This window comes from Rhinolophus sinicus, linkage group LG01 (genome assembly GCF_036562045.2).
Source record: "Rhinolophus sinicus isolate RSC01 linkage group LG01, ASM3656204v1, whole genome shotgun sequence".
NCBI classification, from domain to species: Eukaryota; Metazoa; Chordata; class Mammalia; order Chiroptera; family Rhinolophidae; genus Rhinolophus; species Rhinolophus sinicus.
Genome location: NC_133751.1, coordinates 179,916,780 through 179,941,660, shown reverse-complemented (window position 1 = coordinate 179,941,660; position 24,881 = coordinate 179,916,780). Strand labels below are relative to the sequence as shown.

At 37.7% G+C, this 24,881-nt stretch overlaps 2 protein-coding genes across 8 annotated transcripts in view; one reads left to right on the top strand and one right to left on the bottom strand.

Moving 5' to 3' along the window:
* On the bottom strand, nucleotides 1–23,069 carry STRADB (STE20 related adaptor beta). Of its 6 annotated transcripts, none has more exons than XM_019726802.2 (13): nucleotides 22,994–23,069; nucleotides 22,447–22,671; nucleotides 17,761–17,857; nucleotides 13,460–13,540; nucleotides 8,895–8,994; nucleotides 6,228–6,349; nucleotides 5,245–5,353; nucleotides 4,274–4,397; nucleotides 2,867–3,038; nucleotides 2,457–2,561; nucleotides 2,060–2,304; nucleotides 1,328–1,370; nucleotides 1–834 (listed from the first exon to the last, which is right to left on the bottom strand). In XM_019726802.2, the coding sequence occupies exons 3-13, from the start codon at nucleotides 17,770–17,772 to the stop codon at nucleotides 691–693; spliced, it is 1,257 nt and encodes a 418-aa protein (XP_019582361.2). In that variant the 5' UTR covers nucleotides 17,773–17,857; nucleotides 22,447–22,671; nucleotides 22,994–23,069; the 3' UTR covers nucleotides 1–690. The 6 variants fall into 6 exon arrangements, with proteins under 6 accessions (XP_019582361.2, XP_019582362.2, XP_074196172.1 ...); XM_019726803.2 differs by having other exon boundaries at nucleotides 22,447–22,578; nucleotides 22,994–23,029; XM_074340071.1 differs by lacking the exon at nucleotides 22,994–23,069 and having other exon boundaries at nucleotides 22,465–22,606.
* TRAK2 (trafficking kinesin protein 2) overlaps nucleotides 21,156–24,881 on the top strand; it is a 56,256-nt gene continuing 52,530 nt past the window's right edge. The window contains exons 1-2 of one of the 2 annotated variants that reach the window (XM_074340039.1): nucleotides 21,156–21,289; nucleotides 22,023–22,219. The gene's annotated coding sequence lies outside the window, so the exon portion shown is untranslated. Of the gene's footprint in view, nucleotides 21,290–21,976; nucleotides 22,220–24,881 lie in introns of those variants that run through there. The other variant, XM_074340038.1, reaches the window with a different exon arrangement.

Sequence of the window (24,881 nt, the reverse complement as noted above, 5' to 3'; positions counted from 1 at the left end):
TCAATTCAATAAATCTTTATTGAGCTCCCACAGGGTGCATGAATTTAGGATCTTTAATTTACATAAGTAGAAAAGTGTTACTTTAACTAGCCCTTAAAAAAAAAAAAATCACAACTTCTCTACATATTTCAAGTGAATCATTTAATGTGAGTGAGGCTCAGTTTGATGTTACTGTAAATATTAACAGAAGAAAATGGCAAATCATAAACATTTTCCCTGCTACCAAAAAAGGGTTTGATGCCAAGATAAACTAGCCTGTTGGTTTAACAAGAGCTGATCAAAAGGGCTAGAGAATCTGGAAGTAAAAAGTGTACTTGGAAGCACTGTCCTTTGAGGGCTCATTCCCCTGAGGGCAACAAAATGCTGAAAAAGTTAATTGGCTCAAAAATTAATATTGAGAGATCAAGAAGAGGAGTTAATCACAGTTTTGGGGGGAAAATGTGAGAATAGAGTACACTAAATGTGGCTAGATTAATAACTCTAAAGTTCCCCTGGAGTTGTAATAGCACTCTGAGCTAACCAAAGGGGCTGTAAACTCATGCTCCTTTGAACAGAGTGGTTTTAAATGATAAATTCTCCAGTGCAACTGTATTTTCAAGTATAATTCTAGTATTTGTACCTAGCAATACAGAAGAAAAAGCAGCAGGGAGAAAGTGTCAAGTATATAGGACATAAAAGGATTTGGCAGCCCTAGAATTCCCAGTTTGAGTCTTTTTCATCAGGAAAATCACATTCTGGCTCAGTCCAAGGTGATGCTGGAGGCAGTGCTACTGATGGCTTGTGATAAGCAGGAGGCAACAGTGAGAGTATTGAATCCTGGCTTTCTTCTTTCACCTGTTAAAGAAACTCAAAATAAGGCTGTTGATACATAAATTCAATACATTAGTTTTGTTAGCAATAAATAACTTTTTAAAAAAGAATCACAAAGGTGTGTAAAATTATTTTTAGGTATTTTCACTAAAAATGCCTTTGATTCTGGTCATATGAAAACAGGAAGAAGTGACAGCCAAAAAAACTGAATTTTATCAGAATTACTTTTCCTTTAAATCACTTCTAGCCAATGCAGAAAACTAAAATGTCTCTAAATCAAAATATAAACTGAGGCTGTAGTAACATATGATAATATTCCATTGGTTTATACTCATTTTGTTTTGCAGAATGGACATATTTTAGAAGTCTATAACTGAACTACCAAAAAAGTTTTGTTTTGTAAGAAAATTATTATTAAGAACCTTGGCAACCAAACTGTCCCATTAAGGCAACAAAACGAAGTGACTTTTTAATAGTATTTAAAAACATCTAGACAACAGAAGATAGATCAGCTCACCTGTTTGAAGAAAACATGGGACAATAAACTGCTTGCTGATGGCCTGAAAAATTGTTTTAAAGTTATATAAAAGAAGGACCTCATATTAGAATGTAGATGTTTAGGTGTAAAAATATATTAGAAATTAGGTTTAGAGCTATAAAACCCAATACTAAAAAATTAAAAGGAAAAATAACATATGTCAAGGAAGCCTGATTCTTAGCCTTATCCTTGATTAATGGGAAGAATTAATTCTAATGATATCCTTTAATTAGTCCATAACTCAACATTTATTGGGCACTTACTAATTATAAGGAGCTTACACTACGCATTAAGGGGCTAAAAATAGATAAGACATATACCTTATTTCCAAAATACTAATGCTAATATACATTATCCATGATAATTTATATAATTATAATAGCAGTAACCAACATTTTTGTACTGCTTGGAAGTTGCTAAATTGTCCTGACATAAATGCAGTTATTAATGTCCAAAAAGATTAACTTACCTTTACAAGGTGACTTGGTTAGGAAATGAAATAGCTAAGACTAGAGCCCAAGTCTGCTGACCTTGAACCCAGTATTCTTCCCTTTTGCTTATAGCCTCTACTTGTTCTTAGCAATGATATTGTCTGGATTAGACTATAATTTTTTTATTAAAAGATTTTAATTTGGTGGGAAGAAACTATCACAAAGCTTCTGTAAGACATAAAACACATGTGTTATGTTCTTTAGAAGTGAACCATAGTACCTTTTTTCAGGATCTTGTTGCAAACAGAGCTGTATTAAGCTAAAGAAGGCAGGAGAGAAAGTTTTTGAGGACGGTGTTTGCAATCTGTCACTATTTACTGTGCGAGTTCCACTGGAGACAAGTACGCTTTCTCCAATCCCAGAGTCTACACCTGATCGGGAATTCTTCATTCTGGATTCTGACTGAGGGAAAATACTGATATCCAATGGGCTATAAGGAGGGCCTTTCAGTTTCTGCAACAGCATCTGAAAGAAAGAAAAATTTTCTTCACCACTTCGCAGGCAAAATAGTAAAACAACAATAACTATCCGAAGAGTCTACAGCAAAGCTGTTTGACACATTAACTAGACTACATGGGATCATATGAAAGGAGTTCAGGGATTTTAGTAGCATTTACCTGAGTCCTGTGCATGTCTTGGAAAGGTACCTGCCCACTGGCCAATTCACATGCTGTAATCCCAACACTGTAAATATCTGACTTTACATTATATCCATGTAAATCCTGTAGAATAATTAATTTGAAGTCCTTTAGTGTAAATAACTTAAAACGTTATACACATGTGCTTTTTTGATAAAGGATGGTGAACAATAATGGAAAAAACTCATGAATGAGAAATCAAACTATAATTTAATATATCATATACATTTTTAAATTCCTAACAATAATTTTGACAAGAAAGAGGGAAAAAAAAGCCTTGTGGTAGTAAACTATTCACCAATCCAAATATAAGGTCACAACTATCCTTTAGTCAAGCTCAGAAGACACTCGAGATGTACAGACAACCCAATGCAACGGCCACACCTGACCTGTCTCAGTAGTTCTGGACTCAGCCACGGCTGCACTGACGTGCTGAACTGTGGGAAATCATACACAGCCCTATGCCTCTGTCCGTGCTTAACCAAACTATGCAGATGGGACAGGCCAGAGAGGGTCACTAGGCCATCACCAGAAATGAGGATATGGCTGGCTTTAAAACTCCTAGAACAGAAAGAAACAATCCTAAATACTAGGAAATTGGCCAACGAAGAAAGAATAAAAATCTGGTCAGAACAAATCCATGTATTCTCTTGGAAATTAAATACTCTTTATAAAATAGCAGCACACTGCTATAGACATGTAGGAAATGTTCAAGGAATATGGAATCCTTTCAGCTATTATAGCATTAGAACAAGGGAAGATATAACTGACAGCTACATGTTTGCAAGTGATAATATTTTTTTCAAACTTGGAATGGAATCAAATTAATTTCACTATTTTAGGATGCTATTGCAAAACACTCAAGGAGAAGTCTAAAAAATCAAATAATATTTAAAGCATAAGTTATAATTTAAAGTTAAATGCAATATTATCCAATAAAAGACAGCCTCTTGTGGTGTTAACATAATTTATAAAAATAGGTCTTACATAAAAATTTCCTTTTTCAAATAAAGGAGTCTTGTTTTTCATCCAAAACACTGAATTTGGAAACTAACAGAATTCCTAATAGACTAATAGAATAGGATGGCCAATAGTCTGGCAAAGTGTAATAAAACCTTGAGTAATTAGAATACAGTGTATTAGAAATTCTCAGGTAACCAGAACGCTGCTAAAAAAAAACAACAAATAGTAAGAAAAAAAGCATTAAGGAGGTTGAAACAAACAATAAGAAAGCAAGCTTATTTAAAAGTAACTTAAAAAGAAAAACAAAGTCTCAATATATCTTAGAACAGCACTATTTTTTACCATATAGCCAATTACTTCTGCATCTATAGTTTGGTAACAAGAGAATTGATATTTAGTATAATGATCTAAAGGTGCTACAAAATATTTAAGAAATCAAAGAAAGGTTTAGTTACAATTTGTACATGATATAACTATGACATAAAGCTGAACAGCAGATAAAGAAGCTCTTTATTTAAGAAAAAAAAAAAGAGCTAATTAGAGTCTCACACCCTACAGCTTTTATCCCTCATTAGATTGAGACTTGAGCTCCATGAGGACACGCACTCCACCCCAGTACTGAGCACAGCACTTGGAACAGAGAAGGTGGTCTGAACATTTTGGTGAATGAACACAAAATGTAAGCATATCTATTGGCCTCTTCCTCCCTCAATTTTTATTTACAAATTTCCTATTCCTCCTTTCTAACAGTCAAGTGCTCCCTCCTAAAAGCTCTCTAAAAGATTTCTTCCACTAAAATTCTTTCATTGTGCAAAATACAAGTAAGTAAATACCTGTGAATACAGCCATTTTGGTGCAGATAGTTCAACCCTCTCACTGCTCCAAAGAGAAGGTTCCTTATTAAAGTTTCACTCATTCCTTCAGGAAAGTAAGTCTTCAAGAGTTGACTTGCTGAACCTGAAAGAAACCCCTGAAATCTTTAAATGAACATTGAAAGTGATTTCCTTCTAGCTATGTTTTAAATTTTCTTTTCAACCATAAACACACACACACACACACACACACACACACACACAACGTTACATTTTAGTCTAATCACTTTCCTATGCAAAGGTAATTTTCCTTCAGAATTTTCTAATGACACTCTAGAGATTCTAAAAGAGAATTAACAATTCTCAATATTGCTTAAAAAAATACATAAACTGTGTGTTTATGTTTTAGATCCAGAGAAAAATCACAAAAGCTGTCCTAAAAATCAAAGTTCTAGAATCCATTCATTTATTTATTCAATACACTTACCGAGCACTACTTTTTGCTACGTACTATACGACCACCTGGGGTGCCCCAAAATGAAAAATACATACATGAGCCTGCCCTCAAGAAGCTCAAATCCAGTGAAGGAGACAGGTACACACATATGTTTACAATGAAGTGAAATAAGTTTACAATATGGAGAAACGGGCAGGGATGGTGTGCACACGTGGAAAATACTTCTGCTTGAAGAATAATGGTAGCTCTCCATTGAGAGAGAGGAAGGAAACTGAAGGGAAAAGACAGCTTGTTCACAGACATGGGCTTCTTGGAGAAGCAGTGGTGGTTCACTGGTCATCAGACCCATTCTATTTTTTGCTGAAGACTAAAATTCAACATGAACCAGATATAAAAATATATCATGAAATCTGGAATTGGCCATCAGATTTATAAATTAAAAGCTGTGAATCATAAATCTAAGATCCTACTCATCCTTATAATTATAGCATCCAGGCTAAACTATGAGTTATTTTACCTGAACGAGTTTTCTTACCATAGGCCATAAATGGAGAAATAACCCAAAGCCAGCTGCCAACAGTGAAAACAGTCCAATACGTTGTAATATTGGGGTGCCGGAAAAAGTGGGATAGAATCACTGCTTTCTAGGATAGACATATAAGAGACAAGACATTTAAAAACTACTTTTTTTCCTTATGATGAAGATAGCAACAGTGGCAGCTAACAGTGGAACTTATTATTACAAAGCACTGTTCTTAGTGCTATCATCTCTTTAAATCTCACAACCACTATATGAAGTATATGATATTACAATTCCCATTTTACAGAAGAGGACACTTAGAAATAAGTTAGAAAACTTGTCCAAGAGCACACCATTAATAAAAGCAGTGAAAGTGGGATGTGAACGTAACTGTCTGACGCCAGAGGTCATACTCTTCTTAACTATACTATGTTGTTAGTATTGAAACATTTAAAAAGACATCAAAATATGAAGGTGAAAGTCCCCACTAACCCTACACCACAGAGAGAACCACTATTAACAGTTTGGTAGAATTTCTTCCACTCTTTTTTTCTGTGCAATATACTTTCCCTCTTTATATCAAAAATGATTAGTGAATGAAAATGGTATTATAATATTCCTAAAATGTAATTCTGTTAAGATTTATCAATTCAGAAGTTAATTTTACTTAACTGGATGAAAAGGAAACTGCTTTTGTTTTTTATATGTCCCTATATGACTATTTGTGATTGGACTGACTAGGGGTATTTCAAATATGATACTCGTTTGAAGGAATTTACAGTAGTTACAGAGTTTGAATATATTTGTTCATCCATGGATCTGGCTTCCAAGTATTCTTTCCAATTCTGTAATAGCATGTTTATTAGAAGAAATCTACCTTTCTCTAATAGAAGGGACTATTAATTTGGGGAAATAAATTCTTACAAATGTAATCTCCTCAGATAATCTCCTTAGATAGACAGTACGTTAAATGTTTTTGTTTTTTTTCATCTTGTTACCTGTAAAGCTTTCAGGCGTTCTTCAGTGCAGTTTTCCAGATTTGTAATTTTTATAGTCACCAGTGTTCCTGTCGGAGTATGCCGTGCAAGATGGACAGAAGTCAAATTGTCAAATCCTCTTCCTATAATCAGACATAAAACTTATGTTAGCAACCAAAGAGGAAAAAAATTGATAATTTGTACTTCATCAATATTAAAAATTTTCTTCAAGAAAATACTGTTAAGAAAATGAAAAGGCAAGCCATTGATTAAAAGTATTAATAATATTTATAACTGACAAGATTTACATCCAGAGTATAAAAATAACTCTTACAACTCTATAATAAGACAACAAAAAACTCAATTAAAAAATAGGCAGAAGATTAAATAGGCAATCCATAAAAGAAGATATAGGAATGGCCAATAAGCACATGAAAAGATGCTCAAGATAAATACAAATTAAAACCACACCAATACACCGTTATATACCTATTACAATGGCTAAAATTGTGAGTTGATAAACAACATGTGACATAGGCAAACAATGGAGAGCTATTCAGCAATCTCCTCCACCCAATCCCAGTCCTTGGCAATCAATGATATAAATGGTATCATAAAGAATGTAGTCTTTTGTGTCTTTCACTTAGCATAATGCCATCGAGATTCATCTGTGTTGTGGTATGGTTCAGTAGTTAGTTTCTTTTTAATTGCTGAGTAATAATTCATCCCATGGAAATACAACAATTTATTCATAAATTGATAATTTGGGTTGTTTTCAATTTTTGGAGACTATAAAGCTGTCAAAAACATTTTTTTAAGCAGACATGTTTTCATTTCTCTTTGGCAAATACCTGTGAGTGGAATTTGCTGGGTCATGTATGCTTAACCTTATAAGAAGTTGCCAAACTGTTTTGAAAGCAGCTAAAGCATTCTGTGTTCCCACAAGCAATGTGTAAGAGCTGCAGTTGCTTGATATATTCACCAGCATTTGGCATCAGTTTTTACAATTTGAAACACCTAGAGTGGCCCCTATTAATAGGCACCTGATTAAGTTCCCTCCCTTTCCACAGTCACCAAATTCTGCCATTTTTATCTTTGAAGACGTTAATCTCAAATTCATCCCCTTAGTGCCAGCCTCACTGCCTTAGCTCAAGTTCTGTCCTCCTTCTCGGGATAGATGCAGTGACTTCCTCACTATGCGAGTGGGATTTGCTGGGTCATGTATGCTTAACCTTATAAGAAGGTTGTCTTAGCTCAAGGTTGCCTTGCCTTAGCTCAAGTTCTGTCCTCCTTCTCGGGATAGATGCAGTGACTTCCTCACTATGCCCTGCATTCTGCATCCAGATGACTGAGGAAACTGCCTCAGAAGCCAGTGCCTCACTCCCCTTCGCCAGACATTTTGATTCAGTAGGCCTGTGATGGGATATAGGCATTGCAATTTTTAAAAAGACTCAGGTGACAAGGATGATACTTCCAGTTGTAAATCACTGATCTACTACATCCTCCAGCCTGGAACTGCTGCCAATTGTCCTTCTAAATTCAGCAGTTTAGCAATAGAAAGGTACTATAGTGCAGCAGTTGAGAGCTTAGACCGTGTGGCCAGAAAGATTTACTTTCAGATCATGTCACTCAAATTCTCAGAGCCTCCGTATCCTTATCTGTCATAATGGGAAGTCTCCACACCTGCCTTTTCAGATGTATCTCCTACTACCACTGCCTACTCTCCCCTTGTCCCCACTTCTAGGCAACTATGTGGTAGTCCCTTTCTAACCATCCTTCCTCATTCATCTGCTGAAGTAAATTTTTACCTTTTTTGAAGTGACATCATCTGAACCTCCTTTCCAATTTTAGGGCATTTCCACCAGTGCTATTTTAGAACAGGTCAGATGCTTATTTTCTCTTTGACTCCTTGACCCTGGCAGGGGAGGGTCAATGAGCTACGCTTGGTTAAGTGGAGGATACAGTGAGTGACATTAAGAAGCGGGGCAGTCAGAATGCGCGGTCTGGGGTCCAATGTCTGGTGATGTAAGTACCCAGCTAGGCTGCTGCTATGCCATGGCCCTGGCTGTGATTCTACTAACATAGCTTCCCTTGGCTTCTTTCAGGCCTATTTATTTCTCTAGCCAATAATTTTGTGAGTTAGCAATATTGTTCAAAAAATTCCTCTTTTGCTTAAGTTAATCAGGATTTTTTTCTGTTGTTTGTAACAAACACCCTGACTAGAACATTCAGCAAACCTGTCCTCATGCTTCAGGATCCCGCTCCTTTTGGCCATCTTTCCTGACTCCCAGACGGATAGCTGGATGTTCCAGCTTCTCTGTTCCCATAACACTTAGCACATCTCTATTGTAACACCCTCTAGTGCATAAAACAAAGCTGTCTTACTTGCTCACCTTCCAAGAGAGAATGTGAACTCAAGTGTTTCACGTGGCTTTATATCCCCAGCACCTAACACAGTACCTGTGAGTGCTTAACAGATATTTCTGAATATTCAGAGCAAATGTTTCACATGTATAAGACTATAAACAATAACCCACCCTATTCCAAACTTAACTGATAAAGGATTTTAGGTAAATTGTTAAGTAAAAGAAAGTATTTGGTTGAAGGACTATGACTGAAAAGTTCTTTTTGTCATCAATTTCATTTCTAACAATGAAGGGTCAATTAGGTGAAATCAAGGATTATTACCTATTTCCACTTGGAGTTCATAGTGAGAAACGTTGGTGGAACAGAACACTTCCCTGGCTTTAGTAGATGGAGGCAACCAGGAAAAGGAGGGCTCATCGACCTGCATTGTTTTAAAAAGATGAAAATATTACAGGTATAAACTTCTTTGGCCCCCCCAATTTGGTCTCCTACCCCAGTAAAATACAGGTATTATATTTTCAAACACACAAGTGCTTATCAAGAAGGCACTGAAAGGTAGCTTAAGATATTTTTAAGGTCTAAGAAGAGTTTACAATTGCTAATAATTGGTATTAGTCAGAAAGCTATCAACCTGATAAAGGAAGCTAAAGGAAGAAAGGACAGGAAAAACATATTTATGGGGAGCAAAGAATAATTTCCAGTAAGGTTTTTTAGCAGTTGCTAAGAATAGCTGTTAATTAATTCTTCAGGGCATCTAATAAATCCATCAAGGGGAGAGATGCAGAGATCTGCGGAAGTATTCCATTCTTGCGCTCTCACTTCAAGTGGTCACCAGTTACATCCATTACGCATGGAGGCACCTGCGCAGCACGTGGAGATGTTAACAGTTAAGGAACAATTTCCATACTGCAATCTATTAAAATTTCTGAAGAAGTTTTTCACAAGATGAAATAAACCAGAAGGGAGGTCAGAAAGAAAAATAAACATCAAAAGATGGGAGAACAGGTTACAGACCTCCTGAGCAAATGACCATGTACTGATATGGGCGTCTCACAATGTGCTTTGGAGTCAGAGTCCTACGTTTGCACCAATCTCAGTAGCAGTGAAATAAGACGCACAGAGGAGAAAGAAGACGCTGACACCACTTGGTGTCATATGACAGCCAGGAGGATTTCCCAAAGGACACCAGCATCCGTAAGACACTTAGGAGCCCACAGGCACCAGCAGGCGGCAGGAATTTTATTACTACTTTCAGGACAGAGAGGAAAAAAAAAATGAGCGTTAGGATGACATTACTATGAATTAGGAATTGTGCTCACTACTTTTTACATCCTAGATTCTATATGTTCCCTAAACTTATAAGAGAGCAGAAAAAATTACAAGCTCGTGGCTAAAGATGAATAGAGGTGAATATTTTTCAAGCAAGATGAAAGACTGTAAAAAGAAATTCTACTATACAATTGGAAATAATCCCAATGAAGAAGAAAAAAGAGAAATCTAAATGAATTTAATTTCTTTGGAACAGGTAGTCTTCAAATAAACTCAGATGTAAAGAACACACATAAGGGGAAGGGACTAAGAAGAACAAATTGGGTGTTACACAGTTGTCATGGGGATGTAGGGTATAGCATAAGGAATATAGTCAACAATATTGTAATAACTAGGCGTGGTGCCAGATAGGTACTAGATCGATCAGGGTGACAGATGGGAATGGGGTCAGGGTCAGGGTGAAAAAGGTGAAGGTATTAAGAAATACAAATTGGTAGTTAATACAGTAGGGGGAATACAATCAACAATGTTGTAAAGATCAGGTAAGGTGCCAGACGGGCACTGGACTTATCAGGGGCATCACGTCATAGACTGTGTAGATGTCTGACAAATGCGCTATAGACCTGAAGCTGAAGTAGAATAATATTGAACGTCGACTGTAAATATGCAGGTATATATAGTCACAGGCTGTGGAGTACAGCATAGGGAAGACAGTCAATGGCATTGGAACAGTTATATACGATGTCAGAGGAGTAGTAGCTTGGGGGTGGGTTATCACTTTATTTATGAGGGGTTTAAATGTCTAACTATTACATTGCTTTGTACACCTGAAACTAATAAAAAAGTTTAAAAATTAAAAAAAAGAAATAGTCAAACACTGACCCAATTTTCAAAACAGGGAAAAAACTACAAGGGGCCAACTTGATGCAGTTGCCCAGTAAAGTCTGATATCAAATTACTCAATAGATGACTTATGGACACATAAGAACAAAGCAAGAAGACAGCATAGGTTTACTAAGAGTAAATCATCCCAACTAACCTAACTTCTCTTTTTGATTTGATGACTAGTTAGAGAATTAGAAAGCAAAAAATCAGGGTCTTAAAGAAATATTTGTACATCCATGTTCATAGAAGTATTATTCACAATAGCTACAATATGGAAGCAACCAACCATTCATCAATGGATGAATAAGCAAAATGTGGTATATACATACAATGAAATATTCAGCCTTAAAAAGTACGGAAATTCTGCAACATGCTGCAACACAATGAACCTTGAGAACATTATGCTAAGTGAAATAACTCAGTCACAAAAAAACAAATACAGTATGATTCCACTTATATTAGATACTAAGAGTAGTCAAGATCATAGAAAGTAGAATGGTGGTTGCCAGGGGATGGTAAGGGAGAGGGAATAGGACATTATATAATGGGTACAAAATTACAGTTTTACAAGATGAAAAGAGTTATGAAGATAGATAGCAGTGATAGTTACACAATATTATGAATGTATTTGATACCACTGAACTGTACACTTAAGAATGGTTAAAATGGTAGATTTTATGTTATGTGTATTTTAGCACGATACCAAAAAAAAGCAGTGCCCATGCAAGTTTCTGGAGTTCTAGGCCTCTTTCTTGGCAAAGCAAGGAGATAACACTTTACTCTCTGAACACTACCTCAATTTGAATGAAAACTAGGATTAGACATTACATCCTATTATACAAAAGGGGAGGTAACTAGAAGAATTTAGAGTATTGACTAAGAAGTAAAATGATACAAATGAAGGCAACTGAAGATAAGATCAGGATAAATTTATAAACATTATTAAATGGGATTCCCTTATTTTGTAGGAAATAAGCCATTTGCAAAGCAGGTTCTGTTTCTGTAGTAAGAATTCCAGTATAAAATAGGGATTAAGGTGGCGGGGGGAGACCACAGATAAATATTTTTTCCCAAGCATGTTTCTTTAAATATTCTTTACATCAGGCATTGCCCAGAGGAGATAAAGATGAAAAAGGCAGAAAGCCTATTTTATTGGGATCATGTTATAGTTGGAGAGACATACTCGTATACACCACTCATTATAATACAGTAAATGCCATTTTATGCAAATGTCTAGGATATGTAGGAACATAAGGGGGAAAAGGGGAAAGAGAAAAGACTTCAGAAATGTGATATTTGAGCCAACTCTATGAATGAGGAAAGATTTTAGAGGCAGAAAAGGAAGAAGGGTATTTTAAGCAGGAAGATGACTACGTGCTAAGACTCAATAGCAAGAACTAAAACTCAAAATTATCAGACATATTCCACACCACTAAGAGTCCTGATACCACGCTAAGAAGTGTATTCCCCTTCACCTACCTGGAAAACCTCTATGATTATCCTAAGACACTCAATAATATCTCCTGTCCTGAGTCTCCCTCTGGGGGATACTATGGTGCACAGCCGGATTTCCTGTCAGAATGGAGGCACTAATCGCCCCAAATACCAGAACAACTGAGTCTTATAGAGGGAACTGCCCTCTTCAGAAAAAGCCATCCGCCCAGGGTTACACCACTTCCCCAGGAGCAGCCTGTGTCCAAGACTGGTGGATACAGGAGTAACAATGCCTGGAGCCTGTGGACAACTAGGAAAATCAGGTAGAGACATGCCAGCTCCAGAGATGCTCATTGGACTGGCGGAGGCCTCTTTCAGATTTCCTGGTTATAGTCAACTCTGCCTCCCTCACCCTTCACAGGTCTTGGTCTAGAGACAATTTCCCAATAAACTTCCTATATAGACACACACACACGCAGGCATGATCGTGCACACACATTTAGGCTTTACCCATAGGTTTTCGGAAAACAATGAAAGTTTTAAAGCTAGAAAGCGACACAAGCAGGCCTTTGTTAGTAACAGTGTTGAATACTGATCTGAGTGGTGAGAGGAGGTTACCGTGTGTGTCGAGGAAACTAGAGGCAATGAGTGTACCTGCAATAGTGTAGGTTGAGAGATGATGAAGCTTGCGTAGCAGTAGTGATCAGGTCAGGACGGGATGGACTCAGGGGCATTTCAGACAGATTCGTAAGACCTGGTGTATAACTAGATGAGGGGGCGGAGGTAAAGGCCATGTGAGGATAAACTCCACAGTCTCTGGTTAGGATGAGTTAGTGCATGTGTTTTCATTAGCCAAAGCAGGAAATACAATGGGTTGGTGAAGTCTGAGAGAAGACTAAGGTTTTACTCAAACTGCATAGAGATGCTTTGAAAACCCTAATCCAAGGTATTCTACAGACACCTCAAGTGCCCAGGAAGAGTTCAGGGTTGCAGGTAAAAATTGAGAATCACCAGTCCTGCTTGATGCTGGGGTCCTGACCTGAAGGGAGGCCTGAGGTAGCTCAAGGAAAATCTGAAATCTGAGCCACTGAAGACATAGGAATCGGTGAGACTGCTCAGGAAAAGCTGATTCAGGCAGAAGAGAAGAGATGAATTATAGACATCTGGAGAATAGAAGGAGTGAGGAAGAAGAAACAGTAAAAGACACTGTGAAGAAAAAGAGATATAAGGGAAACAGGAGTGAATGGCATTACAGACGGTAAAGGGGGAGTATTAACTGTACTCATTCATTTCCTTACCAAGTATTGATGGATACTGGATTCAGACTGTTTTTCAGGTCTGAGTGATTCAACTTGTGTTCGTGAAGTGCAGAAACAGTCCTGGAAATTCAGAAATGCATTAAATAAGTGAAAAATGAGTCACAAGTTAAGCAAGGTGGTATGTGGATCCAAAAAGGTCCAGGTGACCAGGGTGAGGAGCAGAGAAAGGGTAGCATGGAGGAACCTGGAATCAAAGCCAGGATCCATACCATGGAGGCGCTCACTATGCGAGAGAAGCAGCCGGCTGTGCAGAAGACAAATTTCCTATCTGCTATAATTCTACTTGGCACGATCCCCGATCCTTGTCCTCTCCTTTGGAGGTCATGATATCAATTAATTTTTAGAGCTAGTGTTAACATTTTACCCTTTCATCATCTTTGCAGTTTTCTACTAAATATTAGGTTGGTGCAAAAGTAATTGCGGTTTTTGCAATGATTTTTTAACCTTTTAAATCGCAATTACTTTTGCACCAACCTAATATTTAGCTAAAGATTATTCTGCTGTACTTATTATAATCATTTTTATTTTGATCCTCAGATTTTTTTTTCCTTATGTGTAGCAACCATGTTTATCTGCATAAAACCACACATTGAGTATATTTGGAACCACTTTTATTTCTTAGGACGATAAACATCTTTAACTTCAACTCAAAGCAAATTAAGAGACTTAGTTCCATTATCACAATTTATATTTTCCTGCATTTTAACCCAGGATCCTATTACCACATATTGCCAATAAAGAAATGTAACCCTACATATGATTTATCTCACCATTAATTAGTAGGGTGAAGTTGGCCTTATGGTATTTAGAAAGAAAGGGCATGTCAAAAGTATAAATAAATTTTATGAGAGATTTTTATAGTAATTTTTAAGCATCTCATGAACATTCAGTTTTATATGAACATTAAAGCACTAATATCGAATGAGTCTTTAAGAGAAGTCCATCCATTAACACTTTGTAGTCAGTTACTTAAAAGTAAACTTCTTTTGTTTTAAAATATGCCATAATGTCTCACTAATTAAACAAATCATTTTCCCAGTTAGCCTGAATTACTGATTATTTTAAGTTGAATTCCTATGGTCTGTATACCTTATCAATTTTATCACAATGATTTGATATACAGTGGTACCTCGGTTTTCGAACATCTCCATTGACTAACACTTCGGTTTATGAACGCTGTAAACCAGGAAGTAAATGCTTTGGTTTTCGAACACGACTCAGAAGTCGAACATGTCACATGGCTTCCGGTGAGTGCAAGATCCTGAGGCCTAGCTATCAGCTGTTTTTGAACATTTCAGACCTTGTGGATTACATTAGAAAACCGAAGTACCACTGTACATCCCCACAGTTTTATGTAAAACTTGCACCTGAAGAACAGAAGCTAACAATATCAAGATAGTTGTAGAATCGTTTGCTTTGCAAAGTTTGTATTGATTTGTCTAGGGTAAATAAACTTTACATTAACAGTTTTTGAAGACACTTATTACTGTTGCTCAGATTAAAAATAACCATCATATATTTGGTATTTATACATTTGTTGCAACATTTACCCTGAATTTTTCACAACATTCAGTAACATCATTGTGCAGAAAAGAGTTAACATAGCAGGCCTAAAACTGCTATTCTTAGAAAAGACCTGCTTGCAAGTTTGATCCTTGGCTGGTATCTAGGAATTTAAACTTTGGGAGAGTTCCCACTATTCCCTAAACTATTTGTGCAAACAATTATGGTTTATGCTGAACACCTGCTTTTTTCCTGGGAGTCTGGAATTTGTTACCTGCTAGCAGAAGGTGCCTACATGACTTTTGTTTCTTAAGGTGATAAAAATTGCTAATAAAAATCCTGAGAATAAGTCTCTAATGAGCTTCCCTGGTAAGAAATACTTCACGCATGTTGTCACAGCTCTGGGGGAATTAATAAGCACAACCCATGTGACTTCACCGGGAGAGGCTTCTTGGAAGTTTGTACCTGGTTTCCTCTGAAATTCACTCCACGTACCTTTTCCATTTGACAATTTGGCTTTGTATCCCTTTGTTGTAATAAATCTTAGTTATGAATATGACTATATGCTAAGTTTTGCAAATCCTCCTAGCAAATCACCAAACCTAGAAGTAGTCTTGGGCGGGACTTCTGACACAGCTATTAAAATACATTCAAGCATATAAAAAGAGTCTTTCTCTTTAAAAAATGCCCATCACTTTTTTTTGATGGAAGAGAAATTAATTTAAGACATATTGGGCATATTTTTTAAAATTTAAATTGACACTAATTTATTTTCAAAATAAGAGTGTGATCTGTTTTCAGTTTATAAAAACACAGAAAACATTTTATAAACTAATATGGTAGACTTCCATTTCATTATCTTTACATAAAATTTTCACAGTGCAAGAAAGTGTAATCATTTAAATACAAAGACAGTTAAAGACAGCCAGTATTGTAAGGCAAAATATTTCTGCTGATCCCTCAAAAAAAGAAATGTGAGCATGTTTACTAGCTGCCCAGGTTATAAAACATCACGAAATAGTCGTATTTTATCCTTCAAAACATTTTTTATATCCACATTGAATCAACTGGATGCTGGTGAATATAACAGCTCACGAAAAATCTATATATTAATCTCTTTTAGGCAGTGTAATGATTTAAAACCATCCAGAAGAAAGCTCCCACCAAAATATTTTTGAATGTAACTTTTTTTATCCATTATCATAAAAGCCAAAGGAAAATAGTAACACCCTGTAGAGAACCTAAAGGAAAATATTTTACTTATGCTGCTCCTTTGAAATCACCATTTCTTAGCTCCAAATAGAGGGTAAGACTTGAATGGGGAGAAATCTTTCATAAGTAAAAATATCAACTTTATCTCAGTTGCACAAATATCTCATTTAGGGAAAAACATGAATATCTTAGTTCAAAGGATTCTAAACATTTCATCCTTGCAGGAAGAATATCATTTAAAGTAAAATTATTAACAAATTGAACGAATGTAAATCACCCATTATCATACTCCATTATTTTTCACAAAGTCCATAATTATGGAATAACAGATAAAGATAATATTTTTTCAAAATTTGGATGCCCTGGGCTACTACACAGCCCTCTGAATCTCAGAATCTTCATCTATCAAATGCCTTTTCACATCTCTTCCAAATCACAAATTGATATAAAACTGTTAATCTTAAGCAATCCTTTAGAGCAGGGATCAACAAACTATGGTCCTGACTCACCATCTTTTTTTTTAGTGAATATGATTTTACTGAAACATAGACACATTCATCTACATATTGCTTATGGCTGCTTTCACACTGCAACAACAGAACAGTAATTTAACAGAGACCAAATAACACACAAATACTATCTAGTCCTTCACAGAAAAAGTTTGCTGATCCTTGCTTTCAAAAATGAGGTAGGTATTTCACCTCAGTGTATTTTCCAGATACATAAAGCTCCCCCTTTAAGTAGAAAAGCTATACTGTAAACATAAAGTAAATACATTCTGTATTTTCTATATAACTAACAATATAGTCTCCTAACTTCATAGTTTTGCTTCTCAGACTTGGCAAGTGAAGGTGATTGGCAGATATGAGTTTGAGCCCTGGCTCTAATTCTTTGCAATCTTGGGCCAAACTCACAGTGAGGATTATACCACCTGTTCTGCCAATCACTCACAATTTTGAAGACTGAAAGAGATATAATATATGAAAGTATTTGTAAACTACAAATCATCATACAGATGCACCACTTTTTAAAAGATCACTGCTTTAATATAATAATTCAAATATTCAAGTATTGTATTGTATTCTACATAAGACACGACGAAAGTCCTAAAACTACTTGATCTAAAGCAGATACCATGGATCTAATATAAACAGAAAACAAGTTGGTATCTATACATCATATTATACATTGATCCAAATGTTTTTAGTCGTGCTGTTAAGTCCCCCGGGGGGCTTACTTTTTTGCTTGCCTTTAGTCAGACAGAAATTTGTAAAAAGAATTTTAAAGATTTAAAGGATAAGGCATAGCTAACTGGATGAAAGAGGCATATCCAAATACAGCGTATGTATGCGAAAAAGTGGGTGTAGGTCAAAGGAACAGAATAATGAGTATATTGCAAAAGTATAGAAGAAACTCTTGAAGAGATAAAAACTCAATGAGAATTTAACTAATTCCTTAACATTTCAGAGCCTAAGAATATCCCATCCGAATATTCCTTTTGTTATAGTATTAATATCTAACTACTCTGATGGCACAAAATTAGATCCACATTAACAAAAACTTACCAAAAGAGACATTGAATCGCTTTAGTTCACAGAAAGTGACCAAAATCCATCTATTCCAGAGAAGATTTTTGCTTTAGCTTCAAGATGCAGAATTATCCTACAAAAAAAAAAAAAAAGCAAAATAATTTACATAAACGTTCCTTGAAGAACTAGTTGCCATAATAAACCCACACAATATTTAGGCAGCTATTCTTTGACACAAGGAGTGGAGACATTCCTACAAAAGTATCTTTAAAGAGCATTTCTGTTTACTGAACACTATTTGGGATCTGACAGAAAGACACAGTGAAGTGAAAGCAACCCAAGTGCCCATCAAGACACTACTGGATAAAGAAGATGTGGTGCATATATACAATGGAATATTATTCAGCCATAAAAAAGAATGAAATCTTTCCATTTGTGACAACATGGATGGACCTAAAGAGTATTATTATGCTAAGTGAAATAAGTCAGACAAAGACAAATACCATGTGATCTCACTTATATGTAGAATCTAAAGAACAAAATAAACAAACAAAATAGAAACAGACTCAAAGAGAACAAACTGATGGTTGCCAGAAGAGAGGGGGTTGGGGAGCTGGGTGTGTAAAGGTGATGGGATTAGAAAGTACAAATTTGTAGTCACAAAATAGTCACAGGGATGTAAAGTCCAGCATAGGGAATACAGTCAACAACTATATGTTGCAACAACTATGTATAGTGCCAGGTGGGTACTAGACTAATTGGAGGGATCACTGCATAAATTATATAAATGTCTAACCACTATGCTGTACATATGAAACTAATATAAAGTAATATTGGATGTCAACTGTAACTGAAAAAAATAATTTAAAAAAAGAATGAGGAAGTTCTTACTAATTCCTACTTTTCCAAGAAATATTTTAATGAAATTTTCAAAAATTTTTACTGTGCCTATTAAATTGATTATAAAGCTTTTGTTTTTTATCCCAATATTATAATAAATTAAATTGATTGAAAAAAAAGGAGGTTCTGAATATTTTCAAAGGCTCACTATACCTGCATCTCTCCCTTCCATATCTGTGCTACATTTTTTCCTATACTACTTTTTTAAAGGACCTGAAGCAAATGTGAAAGCAATACAGAAAAGTAATGTTGGAACCACTTTTGATATAAATGGTGCCACTTACAAATATGCCCCAAGAATTTCCAACAATTCCACTTATAACTAATCTTTGAAGCTTCCAAAGCTTCCTAAGCAGATTAATTACCTATTAAATCATTTGGAGTCCCTGATCAGCAAACTTGGAAAGAATCAGGATTAATAACAGACTAGGAATTAATAACATCTTCTTGTTGCCATATGTTTTAGAATAAGAGAATTTTTTTTCAGTTTTCACATGAAAGTATTATTTTCTATAGGTTTAATATTTTTACCTTATGATTTTTAGTTCTCAATTTTATTCTTGGAATTTATTGACAGATATGAAAGATATGCAGATTATTATTAAAATAATCCCTGTCCACTTTCACTCATAAAATATTAATCTCAGTAGTTTATGAAGACTCTGTAACATTCAGGGATTTAAAATCGCAACTTCTTCAAATTCAATGAGCTACAAAAGCACTACGAAAAGTTTCCAGATCTTTCCTAATAGAAAGGGTAGCAAAGTTCTAAACTTGCTAGTGCCTGGGTGTTTCCTTACACCTAATCAGTACCTTCTCTTTCATATAAATTGTGTTTCATTATTTCATTTTAATTAAGTCCTCAAGTTTGATCAAGGCATCTGCAAATATCAAAGCCAAATGAGAAAGAAAAGGAAAATTTTGTAAACCATCGACATTATACCCAATTTTATTGCTAAGGAAAAAAGTAACTTTATTCAGGATGTTCACTACAAACCAAAGATAGAAAATGGGAGAAAGAAGAACCTGAAAGGGTATGATTATTTTGTCATCTGCCATTCACTATCATTGATTTAAGGTGCTGGAATTCGCTGTTACAAAAGAGGCAATGTAATGCCTGTCCTGCCCACCTTACACGGTGATTGACAGCAAATGAGATACTTCATCAAAAATACTCATAACCACCAAACACTGTATCAATATACAGGGCTTGAGAGGCTGCCCTGAAAGGTACACTCAACTATCCCAGTGCAAAATGGTATATATAGCTCATTTGGAAAGCTACTTGGCAATGTTTCAATAACCATGAAAATGTTCATACCTTTTGACCCAGTAAGATTCTCACTTCCAGTAATTCTATCCTAAGGAAATACGCAAGCAAAGGAAGAAACCACGTATACGTAGAAAGTCATTGTACTGTTTGCCAAGTATTCGTTCCACAATTGTTTAATGAATGGCTACTATGGATCCAGCACTAAGCTGGGCATTGGGGACACTCACTGGTGATCACTGCAGGTAAATCCTGACCACTTGTCGCTTACCTTCCCACAAGCAGAATGACTAGGGAGGTCATGATTAACTGAATTTTCTGGTTATTAGGATTTTGTTTCCTGCGTTTCCCACTTAGTATTAGTAAGTTCTTTCTTCAACAACAACAACCAAAAAACTAAACTTTATTACATTACCTATTTTTTGGAAAAACTCAGAAGAAACAGGCACAATCTATGGAAATTGTTAGTACTAATGGGGTTGTCCCCATGGTGTGGCTTAATCCCAGAGGCTTTTGCTTGAGATATGCCAGACTATTAAGAGATAATTTTACAGACATTCTGATATCAAGGCAGCAGCTGCATTTAGTAGGGAAGGGGCAGGGAGGTGGGTTGTGTGTTGGGGCGGGTGATGATTTGCTGTCATAATTTTCTCTGCATGCTCTTTCACTAGGTATTAATATAGTTTTTAAAAATTCATGTTTCAGAGACATATTTCTAAATGTATACACGAGCACATTAGTATGGTCCCTGACACTTGTATCTAAAAAACTAATTAGGATAAAGCTTTATAAATAATTTAAATTTGTTCTATAATAGAATGGTTCGTCCGAGGGCTTTAATCTGAAAGGTTGCCACTTTTTGTGAAGATCAGAGGCTGCGCCTAGGTATTTACAGAACTCGGGTTTTGAGTTGATTTAAGCATCCAAGAGCGTTCACTGTTATAAGGAATGCAAGAAACCTGATTTGACTCTCTTTGCTGAGCTTTAAAATTACTGTAATTTTCAAAGTGATCTTGGGAACTCATAATATCTTAAAAATTATAGCGACGCACAATTCGGTAGAATTTTCCAAACTTAGTATCGTGACTCATGTTTTCAAAAAGGTTTCACTGAACGCCTACTGTGTGCTGTGTTACGCAGGCGCTGTGTCACAAATTCTGATCAAGTTTTGAGGGGAAAGGTACTGCATACAACAAACCCACGCGGGAAAAACACAACGCTGAACTTAAATACCGAAGACAAAACAAACGACGCTTGAGCATTTATTTCAGTAAAAGGTTCCTTCCTAGGCCTGCTCTGGGGGGCTTTGTAGCGAACTCGCAGAAGGTGGCACACAGCCAGGGCTAGAGGGTGTCTTCGGTTTGGAAACTGCCCGACTCGTGAGCTCAGCCAAAGGTGAGCGAGTTTGGGGGTAGAGAGCGCTGCGGGCAGCTCCGGCCCCGCGCACCTGGCGCCGCCAACCCCAGGGAGCACCGCCTACCCCGCACGCAGGTGCCTCCAGCACCGCGCGGCCCGGGACTCCGGGCAGAGCTGGAGCTGCGCGAGGTGCAGGGGCCGCTACCCACGCCGGGCCGGGATCTAGACCCAGCGGCGAGTTCTAGCCTCGGGCTTCCAGCAGCGTGCGCGGACCGAGCCGCGCTCCCTCCTGTCCCCCCACTCGCCCCTAGATTTTTCCCTCCCGGACCTGGACTCCCCTCATTACCCTGGTGGCGATCACCGCCAGCGACTCTCCTCAGGGGGCCAGCGGTGCGGGGCCTGGGCGGGCGTGGGAGCCCGGTCAGCCGAGAGGCAAGGCGACCGCGCAAGGCCCGCTCCCAGCGCCGGCCGCGGGGCGCAGGAAGGTGGCGCGACCCGAACCGGGACAGTCCGCCTGGAACTCTGCCCCAGTCCCAGGCAATCTGCCAGGATGGGTTCGCCCCACCCCGACCCCAGGGTCGCGGCCCCGCCTCTCACCCCAGGGCCAGGCAGCTAGGGGGCGGGGCCTTTGATCGTGGGGACTGGGCAGAGACTAAACAACTACGGAGGGTGAGGGGGCGGGGCCGACAGGAAACTACAATTCCCAGCAGGTCGTGCGCTGGAGCCGTGGAGGCTGCTGGGAAAGTGGGTCTCCTCTGCCTTTCCCCAATAGCTTGGGGACTGCCATCGACCCGGCGTCGCTGTAAAACTGAAGTCGCCGAGTAATGATGTGAAATCGCCCGCCCATCCCTGCCACGCCCGGGAGGTTACAAGCGGCGGCGGCCGTTCGGCTGCTGCTCTCAGGCTGCCGCCGCTTTAGAAGCTTCTCCCTGAGAAGTGCGGGCGGAGGAAGGACTCCGAGCCATTCTTGTAAGTAACCTTCCTGTGTACGACCCTAACTTGCCCTTGCCAACTTCCCCTGAAGGCACAGGAGCCTCCCTGCCCCGCACTCCTCCCGGTCCTCGGAGGTCACGCGCGGACACTGGAGTCAAAGGCTGGGTACGGGAGGTCTTGGTCCTCGCCAGATCCCCGCCCCGCGGTGGGAAGTGGGTTGTTTCCCAAGTGTGAGTGCGAAGTGATGGTCGCTAGGCTCTTGCCTCCGGGTTTCACACTACCTCTGAGGGTGGCAGCATCTCATCTTCTGCAGGACAGTATCCACTGAGAGCCCCATCCTTGAGCGATGAGCAGCTTTAGTGTTTGGCTGTTAAACCTTGAGCCGCGGTCGCCATCTGTCATGTGAGCGGGAGGAGACGGTATTGGAAAGAGCTCTTGAGTTGAATTGGGCTCTTCTTGCGATTGAATTTGAGCCAGACACCACACGTCTTTTAAAAGAAATGGTTGACTTTAATCTCAAGCGTAAATAATGGATATTGGCAGACGTCCATTTTATTTTTAGTGCCAGCATAAAGATAATCTCTCGAAAACTTAAAAGATTTCAGGGTCATAATAATAGTGCTGAACTCAGTTACTTGCCCACAAACCTTTTATTTAAACCTGCAGTTTCTGCACCGGAAAAATAAAACAGAAAACAAAACCCAGTAATTTTTCATTGGAAATTCATCAAGCTAGAGTGGACCGTAGGAATAAAATGAAATGGACTTTTCTATTTTTTAAAAAAATCTGTTTCAGTAAGTTTTTCCCGACCTTCAAATCTTTGCTGTAGAATTGGATGTCTGCGCCACAGTGATCTCCAAATAGCATGTTACTGGTGGTGACTGACGTGACATTTCAGAACAAATTGTGAAGGACATTTGGTGGTGAGAAAGGGCAGGCATGAAGACACTTTATCATCTCAGCATTCTTCCAGCTTTCTATTTTTAAAATTAAGTAATATTCAACAAGTCTCAGACATTCAGCAAGTGCACACTATGAAAATCTCTTTTGTTATTTTATAGGTTTTTATTCAAATGATGGAAGGAGTCAAAAAGAACAAATATTTGAGTACTTTCAATCAGCCAGGCGTCTCATTTATGAGCTCTACATACATTCACTCGATCTATATAATAACCCTTTGGACTAATCTGAAGTTCAAAGACATTAAGTGAAGATTCAAACCTAGATTTGCTTTGCTTCAAAGTTACAGGTCAGGTAACCTGTAGCTACTTCAGAAATTACCTTAAAGATTGGATGATTAAACAGTATTTTCCAGTGTTATTCCCTAATACTGGTTCCTACACACCTTGGGCATCTAGAACCCCTGCTTTAGTACTTTTGAACAAGTTCTTCTCAACTTGCAATTCCTGTCCTCCAGAGAGCAGCTTGTTAAGAACCTAGAAGCCCATTCCAAATCCACCTCAGTTTACTAATTATAAATGTAAGACATGATAGGATTGGATTTCATCTCAAAAGTCCTTTCTGATTCAAAGATTTGGTCAATCTACAGTTGAAAATATGAGCCAAGGCGTGTTGTTCTCCACTGAAAATGGTTAACATCTATAATCACAAGAGTCGAAAAACTTGTTTCTTAAAAATTATACTTCAATACCCAACATATGTTAAATACCAATATAAGGAATGAGACCGATAATAATATATTATTTCATGTTTATTTTGAGCTCTGTTTATATCATCTTTACCAATTTTTGAACCTCTTTAGTTACCGTCCTATTTATAGTTAGTAAGAAATCTGAAGCATTAAAGTATTACATTTAAAATGACTTAGTAATTGAAGGAACTAAATTATTCATGATTTCCAGTCTTATTTGTTCAGCCCTGCAGTGTTCATGTAATAATAGGAAACATTTGCTAAAGAACAAGAGGGAAGAGTATTCCAGGTACAGTGAACACTTACAAAGGCCCAGAGATAGGAGAGAGTGTTTTGAGGAAGTGCAGAGATGACAAAAGGTCTGTGTCTCTGTGGCTCAGTATGAGCAAGAAGGAGAGTGGTGCAAGATGAGCAACAAGTAGTCAGGGACCAGACTGGGCCAGGCCATGTAGACTGAAGTGTGGATTTTATTCTAGGTGTTATGGGAGCCCTTGACTTTTTTTTTTTTTTTTAAGTTTTGTTTTAAAAACATTCTTGTTACCTATGGAGAATAGAGAGGAATAAAAAACTGACATGGAGTCCTGTTAGGAGGTTGATTCAGAGTCTAAGAGATGGTGATTGCTTGAATTAGGATGATAGAAGAGGAGATGAAGAGAAGTGGGTAAATTTGAGATATATATTGATATCAGACTACACAGAGGATTTGATAATGGATTGGATGTGGCAAGGTGACAGAAAGGAGGCATTTACTGTTCAATGGATAAATTTAGGGGATCATAAACCAGCCTCTGGGAAATTTGAGTAGAGCTCAAGAAGTCTGGTCTGAGAGCCAGACTGAGAGTTATTAACCCTGAAAAAGTGGTTTAATCTCTGGTAGTGGTTGGGTTGCAGAAACATAAAGGAAAAGCAGCAGTAATAAAGAACTTGGTCCCATTTGGAACTCTGGGAAACACCAACATTTAAGGATCAAGGGGAAGGAGCGCAGTGATCCAATAAACGGATTTGAGAAGACATTCATTGTAAGATGGAGGCTCCAGGAGAGCCACA